We start from the raw sequence: 10,000 nt of genomic DNA on the forward strand, positions 1-10,000 counted from the left end.
GGAGTTGCGCTTGTGAGGTCCCGCCACGAAGGCCGAGGGTCCCTGAGCCACGCGCAGGATCTGCGCCGCCAACTCCGAAACCACCTGTTTGGTCGCAATACATGTTGAAAGCAGTATTTTCTTCCATTCCAAGTCACATAAAATCCAAATGTTATATATATATATATATATATATATATATATATATATATATATATATATATATATATATATATACATATATATATATATATATGTATATATATATATATATATATATATATATATATATATGCAAATAAGCTTCATGAAGCTTCATACTTGCCTCACGTTCGTAGTGTTCCAGGGTTTCCCCAGAAGCCGTCTGTTGAAGGCTCATGGCCACTACCACAAGAAGGGCTGCGACTACGGCTCTATGCATCCTGAACAAGAAATGCAAATAATTTCCCATCACATATTTCACAGAAAATATAATAGAGGGTTTAAAAAACCTAACTTGCATATGATCACCTTTACAATACTATTTCATGAGAGACAGGAAACCTACTTTGAACTGTTGTTGCAATCGGCGTCGACGGTGCACTGACAACAGCCAAATACCGCCTTCACTTATATTAAGCTCCTGCTCTACACGCACGCGCACTCACGCTCTCTTTCGCCCTGTTATTTGTCTTACGTAAAAAAAATCGTATTGCATTAGGGATTTCTTGGAGGAATCAAAAGACAGTTGACAGTTTACGTATGCTTCATCTGGAAAATGTAGGAATGTAAACAGTTGATAAATTTTAGAGATTCGCTATTACTAAAAATCAGGCAATAAGGTAGCTTATGGTTCATTGTCTATCATATCGAGTGATATGACACTGACATGAAAGCTATAATCAATAAAAACATCTTTATTCACCAATCTCTTTCGTTCTTAATTCTGCAACTCACGTTCTTGATATATATGTGTGTACATACATACATACACACACACAAATATATATATATATATATATATATATATATATATATATATATATATATATATATATATATATATGTGTGTGTGTGTGTGTGTGTGTGTGTGTGTGTGTGTGTGTGTACATGTAAGTGTATACATATGTATGTGTATATATTTTTATATATATACACATTTCTATATATGCATATGTATATATATATATATATATATATATATATATATATATATATATATATATATATGTATATATATACATATTCATAAACACATAGATATATGTACATTATGTATATATACATGCATATATATATATATAAACTATAATGTATATGAAAGCTTCATACACATTTAACAAGCATCAGTAAACTATTTTTACTATTATTATTACTCACATATGATGATAACAACACTAAGTGTTTTTTTTTTTCTCTCTTTTGTCTATCAGCTAAAACTCATTTCTGTTCTTTTCTGACTATTGTTTTCTCATAGTGTCCAAAGACTGTAGTTCATTTCCTCTTTTCTGACTACACAAACAGGCATATAGATATATATATATGAATATGGATAAACAGATAGATGTGCTTTTATGTGTGTGTGCTTGTATTTGTCTTTTATAGATGTGGATGGCCAAACTTTAGAGAAAGAGCAAAGAAAGAAAAAAAAAATAGTTTTAGTTGAAAAACAGAATATATGTTATAATCTTTTGGGTATCTTGGTCGTCTCATCAACATTTTAAGTAGTAGTAATAGCAGAAAGAGTATTTTAGTAATGCTTGTAAAGTTTGTGACGTCTCTTTTCTCTTTCTCCTACTAACGTGTTTAGTTCATGATTAGATGCGCTTTTACCAAATCGCTTCACATGTCGCACCAGAATAGATCTTGAATATATCGTCAAGTTAGCGGAGGTTTGTGGTCAAATATGGAATGCAATGTGAATAAAGGGCAACTTTAAAACCCTTTCTGGAAAATGCACTGAAATTCAAAACGAAAAACGCTGTCCAAGAAATAAAAGAATAACAGGAACCTTTCAGAAAATCCTCAGGACTGTTCAACATGCGGCGCCTCAACAGAGAAAAGACATGAAGAGTGGGCGAGTCGCGGAGGATGAGACGGCCAATATAAGAGGAGGTCGACGGGGTCTTGTATCATTGTGGCTTCGAAACCTATCCTGATAACACACAAGTAGGTTTAGAAGCTCTTAAAGGTGCTCTTAGAGCCACTCATTATGATTCTCTTGCACATATAGATTTAATTGGGTCATAACTATTATTGCTAGTTTCTACAGGACTTTTAGAATCATTTTGGCATGTGGAATACTCATACCAAATCGAAAAACTGATCAGTCGAATCTACCCAGAATGCGCAGCGCCGTTGTGGTCGTCCTCGTGGTGGCGATGGCTGTGAGCCTTCAGCTGACACTCGCCCAGAACTTGCAGGTCCCAGAGCGTGAGGTAAGTGCTGAAGTTTGGCCGATGTGATTTGCAAGGTCTATAGTTTTTCCGATGTGATATATATCACAAACATTTTTATCTGAATATGAAATCTCAAACTTGTGTTAGAATACGTTTACTTTTATGTAACGGGACCAATAAATCTTTGCTATTCTATACCCTGACCAACAGTTGGTGTCCGAGCTGGCGGCGCAGATCCTGCGCGTGGCTCAGGGACCCTCGGCCTTCGTGGCGGGACCTCACAAGCGCAACTCCGAACTCATCAACTCCCTCCTTGGACTCCCCAAGGTCATGAACGACGCAGGAAGGAGATAAAAAGGAAATCCGTCTATTGACTTTTAGGTAGTCCAATTCTCGTTCGGATATATCAAGTCAAACAAGAAATATATGTACTATAGGATGAAAGAGTGGATATCGCACAACACTATACATTAAAGGTCATTGGTGAACATAAAATTAGAAACAATATGATGTAAATCAGAAGAATAGAAAACAGCTGTATCAATGTTCAAATTAAACTAATGCCACTATTTTCTTTCCCCTTTCAGAACACCCTGGCCATGGCGACGCCGGCTTCCTCCACACAAAGTGCTCATCAGATACTTCCTCCGTGATTAAATAAAAGTTGCAACATTTACAAGACATATTTTTACCAATATATCTATTCTATTCATTGGGATTTTATGTTCATACCAAATCTATATAATTACACTCTTATTACATGTCAGTCATACAATGTATCAACTTTAACTTTCAAATTAATTTCTTACAAGGAAGTACATACATGTTCTTCCTCACGAAATCTATTGAAATCTGAAAAAGGAAATTGATATACTGTTGCACACATATAAAGAAGTAGAAGCACAAACAGGTGCAACACGTAGTCATTCAAATACATGATATATATACATATATGTGTGTATGTGTGAATTTATATAGACATATATGTATGATTATACGCAGATGTTTATTTAATATGCATATGTATACATATATATGTATGTGTATGCGTATGTCTGTATGTGTATAAATGTGTGTGTGTGTGTGCATGCATGTATGTGTGTATGTATATATTGCAATATATATTAATTTATCTATTCATATATGTACGTATATATATACACACGTGTATGTGTGTGTGTGTGTATATATATATATATATATATATATATATATATATATATATATATATATATATATATATATATGTATGTATATATATAATGTTCCAGAACTGATGTCACAAAGGATTTATTTCAAACCCAAACGTCACACTAAGAGTTTTTCCCTTCAAAGTACACCCCCTGGAGTCTAATGCCCCTTTTCATCCTTCTCTGCCACGCTTGCATGTACTCCTGGGAGGATTCTTCCGGGATCCTCCGCAGTTCCGTCGTCACAGCCTTTTTGATGACCCTCTTGAGCTTGGGGAAGAGGAAAATATCACACGGAGGCAGGTCGAGGGAGGTTGCTCCAACACGACGATGCTCTTCTCGGCCAGGAACTGTCGGATGCTCGGGGCACTGTGATCAGGCGCGTTGTCATGGTGAAGCAGCCACGAGTTGTCCTGCCACAACTCTCGCCTCTTCTCACGCACTGAACGAAGCAAACGCTGCAGTATCTCTTTGTAGAGATGTTGGTTGATCGTCTGGCCCTGTGGCAAGAACTCGCAGTGGACGATCTTTCTTATATCTCTTGTGACATCAGTCCTGGAACTTTTCTGACACACTTCGTATATATATATATATATATATATATATATATATATATATGTATGTATATGTATAAATTTCCTTTTACAAGAAAGCACTTCCCTTACTGTACCATATAAGTGTTTTCCTTTTAACATAATTAATGATGGCAAAAAAGGAGGAATGAATATATATTTGCCTGCATCTGGTACACGATATTGGAATTATTTTTATAATAAGCCATATAATTATTATTTATTTTTTATCCCTGACCGAATTTTTGCACTAAAAAGTTTATTGATTTTTTTCTTGCTTTTTCTATGCATACTTACACCGCCGCCCCCGCCCCCAACGCAAACCAACACGCACACACCTATAGCGACTGAAAACGCACACGCGTGCGTGTGTGTAAGAGAGAGAAAATGTGTGAGAGACAGAGAGAGAGGGGAAATAAAATGTTTCTTTCATTTTATGTTGATATGGATATCATGAGATATAAAGTGGAATCACATTCACCGGAAACAAAGAAATGAGACAAGCAAAGGCAGATTCGCACTCCTTCAAATTTACTCAAACGTTCGTGTCCAAAAGTGTCCTTATTCCCCTAAAATACATTTCTAGATTACATGTGAAAGAATGTGTATATGCGAATATACATATATATACATAATATGTGTGTATATATGTATATATGTGTGTGTGTGTGAGCATGCATGCGTGCATGTATGAAAACAAATATGTATATATGTATGTGTATATGAAAAAAATGAATAATCATTTCAAAACACGAGAGCCATTTCTAAATAGAATATCTTAAACATAGTAAGTCAAAATGCATGAGAGAAAACTGAGCAGTCAATAAGGCTTGCTATATTAGCTAAGGGCCCGGATCATGCACAATAAAACCATAAAATATATATTTGTATATCACTCTAAAATATGTTTTTTTTTTTTTTTTTTTTTTTTTTTACCTCTATCTCTCTTTATGCATCTCTTCCTCCTCTCTGTTTATGCCTCTATTTCCCCTTCCCCCTTCTCTCCCTAACTTTCTTTTCTCTCATTCTTTTTCTTTTTCTCCCTCTCTCTTTCTATCTCTCCGACGTTCGCTATATATTACATACCATTCATTGCATTATATGACTTCCATTATTGGTCGGGAGATATGAGTTTGATGGATAAAGTTTTTAGGATACTTGTACATGTGTATAGGAAGTTCAAATACAATGTACTTTAGTTATGTATTTTATTCAGTTTCTCAGGAAATTAATATGAATTAGTGTTGCAACTTTTTTTCTTATTAGAACAAAGGGATGGAAGTCTTATGGGAAGTATCCATGTGGTCCATTATCCTGTGTGGGGGAAAGATTTAGTACATTTAATAGTAAGAAGAAAATAACATAGTTATTGACATCACCATTATCGTTTTATCATTGTCCTTTCCATCATTTTATGAATAACATCTGGGTCATCGTGATTAAAATTGCATCAGTACTATTTCTTTAATTTCATTGTCGTTATTGTTATTACTCTAATTATCACTGATCTCTTTCACATTATCAATGCCACTATTATCATAATTATTCAATACTTCTAGAGCTGATTCACCGATTCGTTACCTTCAGTAGCACGCAGTAGATTTCCCTTCATTGTTTATCTCCTCCCGGCGTCGTTCATGACCTTGGGGATCCCCAGGAGGGAGTTGATCAGCTCCGAGTTGCGCTTGTGAGGTCCCGCCACGAAGGCCGAGGGTCCCTGGGCCACGCGCAGGATCTGTGCCGCCAACTCCGAAACCAGCTGTTTGGTCGCAATACATATTGAGAACAATATTTCTATTTTGTCTCTCTGAGCTACGTAAAATTAAAATTCTATGTATATATATAAAAAAAGCTTCAAGAAGCTTCATACATACCTCACGTTCGTAGTGTTTTAGAGTTTCTCCTGAAGCCGTCTGTTGAAGGCTCATGACCACTACCACAAGAAGGGCTGCGACTACGGCTCTATGCATCCTGAACAAGGAATACAAAATCCATTTCATAGAAAATAAACAGATGGTAGAAAAATCCTACCTGGCATACGATCACCTTTTCAGTGATATTCCATATATGAGAGACAGGAAACCTACTTGGATCTGGTGTTGCAATCAGCGTCGACGGTGCACTGACAGCGACCAAATACCGCCTTCACTTTATATGATGGTTCCGCTCTACACACGCACGCGCACTCACGCTCTCTTTCGCTCTATTGTCTGTTTAAAGAATAAGGTCTAGCATTATGGATATATTGGAGAAATTAAAAGACAGTTTAGAAAGTTCACTTATGCTTCATCTAGAAAATACAGCAATGTGTTTGCAATAAACGATTTATACGTAACCCTGTAGATTCACTGTTACAAAAAAGAATCAAGTAATAACTATGCAGCTTAATGGTTCAGTATCTGTCACATCGAGTGACAGACACATATGAAAGCTATAATGAACAAAAACATCTTCATTCACTAATCTCTTCCGTCCGTAATTCAGCAATTCACGTTCATGATATATATATATATATATATATATATATATATATATATATATATATATATATATATATATATATATATATATATATATATATATATATATATATATATGTATATGTCTATGTATATATACATATATATAGATATATAATATATACATATATATATAGATATATAATATATACATATATATATACATATATATATACATATATATATATATATATATATATATATATATATATATATATATATTTATTTATTTATTTATTTATTTATATGCACGCACACACACACACACACACACACACACACACACACACACACACACACACACACACACACACACACATATATATATATATATATATATATATATATATATATATATATATATATATATATATATATATATACTATATAATTCAGTAACCCCAACTCACTAAAAACCAAGATGTTCAAAGATTTAGTTTAAGCTGTGTTTTGTCCATCATTGAAAACTTATTTCGGGTCTTTCCTTACTCTTCTCTCAAAAGCTTGACCTTTCATAGTGTCTAAAGAGGACATTGCCTTTTCCTTCTCTCTCACTGCCTTTAAATAGGCATATATATATATATATATATATATATATATATATATATATATATATATATATATATATATATATATATATATATATATATATAAAATAGAGAGAGATAGATGTGTATGTGTGTTTGTGTCCGTGTGTTATATATATAGGGAAGATCAATCTTTAGAGAAAGAGTAAAGAAGAAAACACATGAGTCTTAGTTGATGAATTAAATACATTTTAAATCAACCTTTTGGGTATTTTGGTCACATCAACAAATTATGAATAGTAGCAATAATGGTATTTTAGTAATGCAATATGTGTATGACGTTTTTTGTTTCCTTCTCCCTTTCTGGAAAATGTAACAAACTTTAAAATGATAAACGCTGTCTGGGAATGACAAAATAAAAAACACTTTTAAAAGAATCCTCACGATTGTTAAATTTGCGTGCGTCTCAATAGAAGGAGGTCGACAACATGAAGAAGAGTGGGCGAGTCGCGGAGGATGAGGCGGCCTATATAAGAGGAGGTCGACGGGGTCTTGTATCATTGTGGATTCGAAACCGATCCTGATAACACACAAGTAAGCTGGGACTCCCAACCTATAAGTCTCCTAACTTGGGAGACTTTTATAGGTCTTAGAGCTAATCATTCTCTCTCTCTCTCTCTCTCTCTCTCTCTCTCTCTCTCTCTCTCTCTCTCTCTCTCTCTCTCTCTCTCTCTCTCTCTCTCTCTCTCTCTCTCTCTCTGACACAACTTTTATAGGTTTCATGGGGTCATAACTATTATTTGTAGTCAAGTCGTAGTCAAAAAGTGTCTACAGGCCGTTTAGAATTGTTTTGACAGATGTAGAAAAATACCAGATCGAAAAACTGATCAATTGAATCTACCCAGAATGCGCAGCGCTGTTGTGGTCGTCCTCGTGGTGGCGATGGCTGTGAGCCTTCAGCTGACACTCGCCCAGAACTCTCAGGTCTATGAGCGTGAGGTAAGTGCCGATGTGATTTGTAGATTAAAAATATATTTGCAGGATATGAAATCTTAAACTTATGTTACACAGTTCAATGTTTACTTCTATGTGATGGTATTCTATGCCGTGACCAACAGGTGGTGTCCGAGCTGGCGGCGCAGATCCTGCGCGTGGCTCAGGGACCCTCGGCCTTCGCGGCGGGACCTCACAAGCGCAACTCCGAACTCATCAACTCCCTCCTTGGACTCCCCAAGGTTATGAACGACGCCGGAAGGAAATGAAAAGGAAACCCGTCTATTGACTTTGGGTAAAGTCTAATTTCCATTCGCAGTTATCTTTTCAAACAAAAGATATAAGTACTGTAAGCTGAAAACAGAGAATATCGCATAGTTCTGTACATAAATAGTTCAATGGCGAACATGAAATTGGAAACATTAAATAAGTCAAAAGAATAGGAAACCGGTCTTTCAAAATTCTTTTCAACGAATGCCACTGTCTTCCTGCCTTTCAGAACACCCTGGCCATAGCGACGCCGGCTTCATCCACACAAGGTGCTCATCAGATACTTCCTCCTCCGTGATTAAATAAAAGTTGCAACATTTGCAAGACATATTATTACCTATATATATCTATTACGAAACACTGGAACTTTGTGTCCAAACCAACTCTTTATAACTGCTTGCATTATTATTACATGAACTAATTGTATAATATATCAACTTGAACTTTCAAATAAATTTCTTACCGGAAGTACATGCCTGTATTATCGCATGTCACGTGACGCAGCTGTTGACCGAAATCAATGGAAAAGTGAATAAGAAAAAATAAAGTACTGTTGTACAGATATAAGGTTTATTTATTCACGAATACGTTCGTGGATAAATATGAATATATACAGAAGCACTGACAGATGTAACAGATATTCATTCACATCTATCCATACACATACAATATATATGAATATACATACATATACATATATATAAATGTATGTATGTATATCTACATATACATATATATGTGTGTGTATATATATATATATTTATATATGTATATATATATATATATATATATATATATATATATATATATATATATATATATATATATATATATATATATATATATATTGTGTGTATATATACACATGTATGTATGTATATAAACATATACATTATTACACACAAATGTGTATATGTATATATGTGTATGTGTGCGTGCGGACGCGTATGTTTACAATATATAATTATACATAATATATACATTTTTGTATGATAAATACATATTTATTTATGCATACATACACATATATGTATATACATTTAGATGTATATGTGTTTGTGTCTGTTTATAAATGTAATACATAAATGATCAAACATAAATGTGTGTGTGTGTGTGCATATACACTCACATATATATAAACGCACACACACACATATATATGTGTGTGTGTATGCATATATATGTATGTGTGTGTTTATATTGTGTATATGTGTATATGTATGTGTGTGTACATACACGCACACATACACACACACACACACACACACACACACACACACACACACACACACAAATATATATATATATATATATATATATATATATATATATATATATATACATATATATATATAAACATATATATATACATATATATTTATTTCTTTACTTATATGCATAGATATCTATTTTTGTATATATATATGAACATACACGGAAGCGCTTCTCTTGCTCTATCATACAAGAGTATTCCTTTGAACATAGTAAATTCATGATAGTAAAAAGGAGGAATATATATAGTTTGCCTACATCTTGTACACGAAATCAGGTCTTTTTAAGAGAAGCCCCATA

The 10,000-nt window shown here is 34.1% G+C and overlaps 4 protein-coding genes across 4 annotated transcripts in view; 2 read left to right on the plus strand and 2 right to left on the minus strand.

Annotated features, from left to right (window-relative positions):
* The window catches only part of LOC113824698 (pigment-dispersing hormone type 1-like), a 485-nt gene extending 85 nt beyond the window's left edge, over positions 1-400 (minus strand). Inside the window, exons 1-2 of the mRNA XM_027377466.2 lie at positions 305-400; positions 1-84 (exon numbers count right to left, since the gene is read on the minus strand). The exon at positions 1-84 is cut by the window's left edge and continues 85 nt beyond it. Coding sequence (XP_027233267.2) covers positions 1-84; positions 305-400 — 180 coding nt within the window. The remainder of the gene's footprint in view (positions 85-304) is intronic.
* Positions 401-2,068: 1,668 nt separating this feature from the next.
* LOC113824705 (pigment-dispersing hormone type 1-like) lies at positions 2,069-3,036 on the plus strand. The gene is made up of 4 exons (XM_070128464.1): positions 2,069-2,127; positions 2,303-2,396; positions 2,568-2,738; positions 2,945-3,036. Exons 2-3 carry the CDS (start codon positions 2,304-2,306, stop codon positions 2,709-2,711), a joined length of 237 nt encoding a protein of 78 aa, XP_069984565.1. The 5' UTR covers positions 2,069-2,127; position 2,303; the 3' UTR covers positions 2,712-2,738; positions 2,945-3,036.
* A 2,276-nt stretch (positions 3,037-5,312) lies between these two features.
* LOC113824697 (pigment-dispersing hormone type 1-like) lies at positions 5,313-6,243 on the minus strand. The gene is made up of 4 exons (XM_070128465.1): positions 6,207-6,243; positions 5,994-6,090; positions 5,701-5,878; positions 5,313-5,433 (listed from the first exon to the last, which is right to left on the minus strand). The coding sequence occupies exons 2-3, from the start codon at positions 6,087-6,089 to the stop codon at positions 5,735-5,737; spliced, it is 240 nt and encodes a 79-aa protein (XP_069984566.1). The 5' UTR covers position 6,090; positions 6,207-6,243; the 3' UTR covers positions 5,313-5,433; positions 5,701-5,734.
* Positions 6,244-8,070: 1,827 nt separating this feature from the next.
* On the plus strand, positions 8,071-8,771 carry LOC113824695 (pigment-dispersing hormone type 1-like). The gene is made up of 3 exons (XM_027377463.2): positions 8,071-8,164; positions 8,284-8,453; positions 8,658-8,771. Exons 1-2 carry the CDS (start codon positions 8,072-8,074, stop codon positions 8,425-8,427), a joined length of 237 nt encoding a protein of 78 aa, XP_027233264.2. The 5' UTR covers position 8,071; the 3' UTR covers positions 8,428-8,453; positions 8,658-8,771.
* Positions 8,772-10,000: the final 1,229 nt, after the last annotated feature.

Source organism: Penaeus vannamei, chromosome 12 (assembly GCF_042767895.1).
Source record: "Penaeus vannamei isolate JL-2024 chromosome 12, ASM4276789v1, whole genome shotgun sequence".
Classification (NCBI taxonomy): domain Eukaryota; kingdom Metazoa; phylum Arthropoda; class Malacostraca; order Decapoda; family Penaeidae; genus Penaeus; species Penaeus vannamei.

Excerpts from the sequence above, each read along its gene's own strand:
- LOC113824705 (XM_070128464.1), top strand. The coding sequence starts at position 2,304 with ATGCGCAGCGCCGTTGTGGTCGTCCTCGTGGTGGCGATGGCTGTGAGC. Across the intron at positions 2,397-2,567 it reads TGCAGGTCCCAGAGCGTGAG|TTGGTGTCCGAGCTGGCGGC; the intron begins GTAAGTGCTGAA and ends CCTGACCAACAG.
- LOC113824697 (XM_070128465.1), bottom strand. The coding sequence starts at position 6,089 with ATGCATAGAGCCGTAGTCGCAGCCCTTCTTGTGGTAGTGGTCATGAGC. Across the intron at positions 5,879-5,993 it reads TAAAACACTACGAACGTGAG|CTGGTTTCGGAGTTGGCGGC; the intron begins GTATGTATGAAG and ends GCGACCAAACAG.
- LOC113824695 (XM_027377463.2), top strand. The coding sequence starts at position 8,072 with ATGCGCAGCGCTGTTGTGGTCGTCCTCGTGGTGGCGATGGCTGTGAGC. Across the intron at positions 8,165-8,283 it reads CTCAGGTCTATGAGCGTGAG|GTGGTGTCCGAGCTGGCGGC; the intron begins GTAAGTGCCGAT and ends CGTGACCAACAG.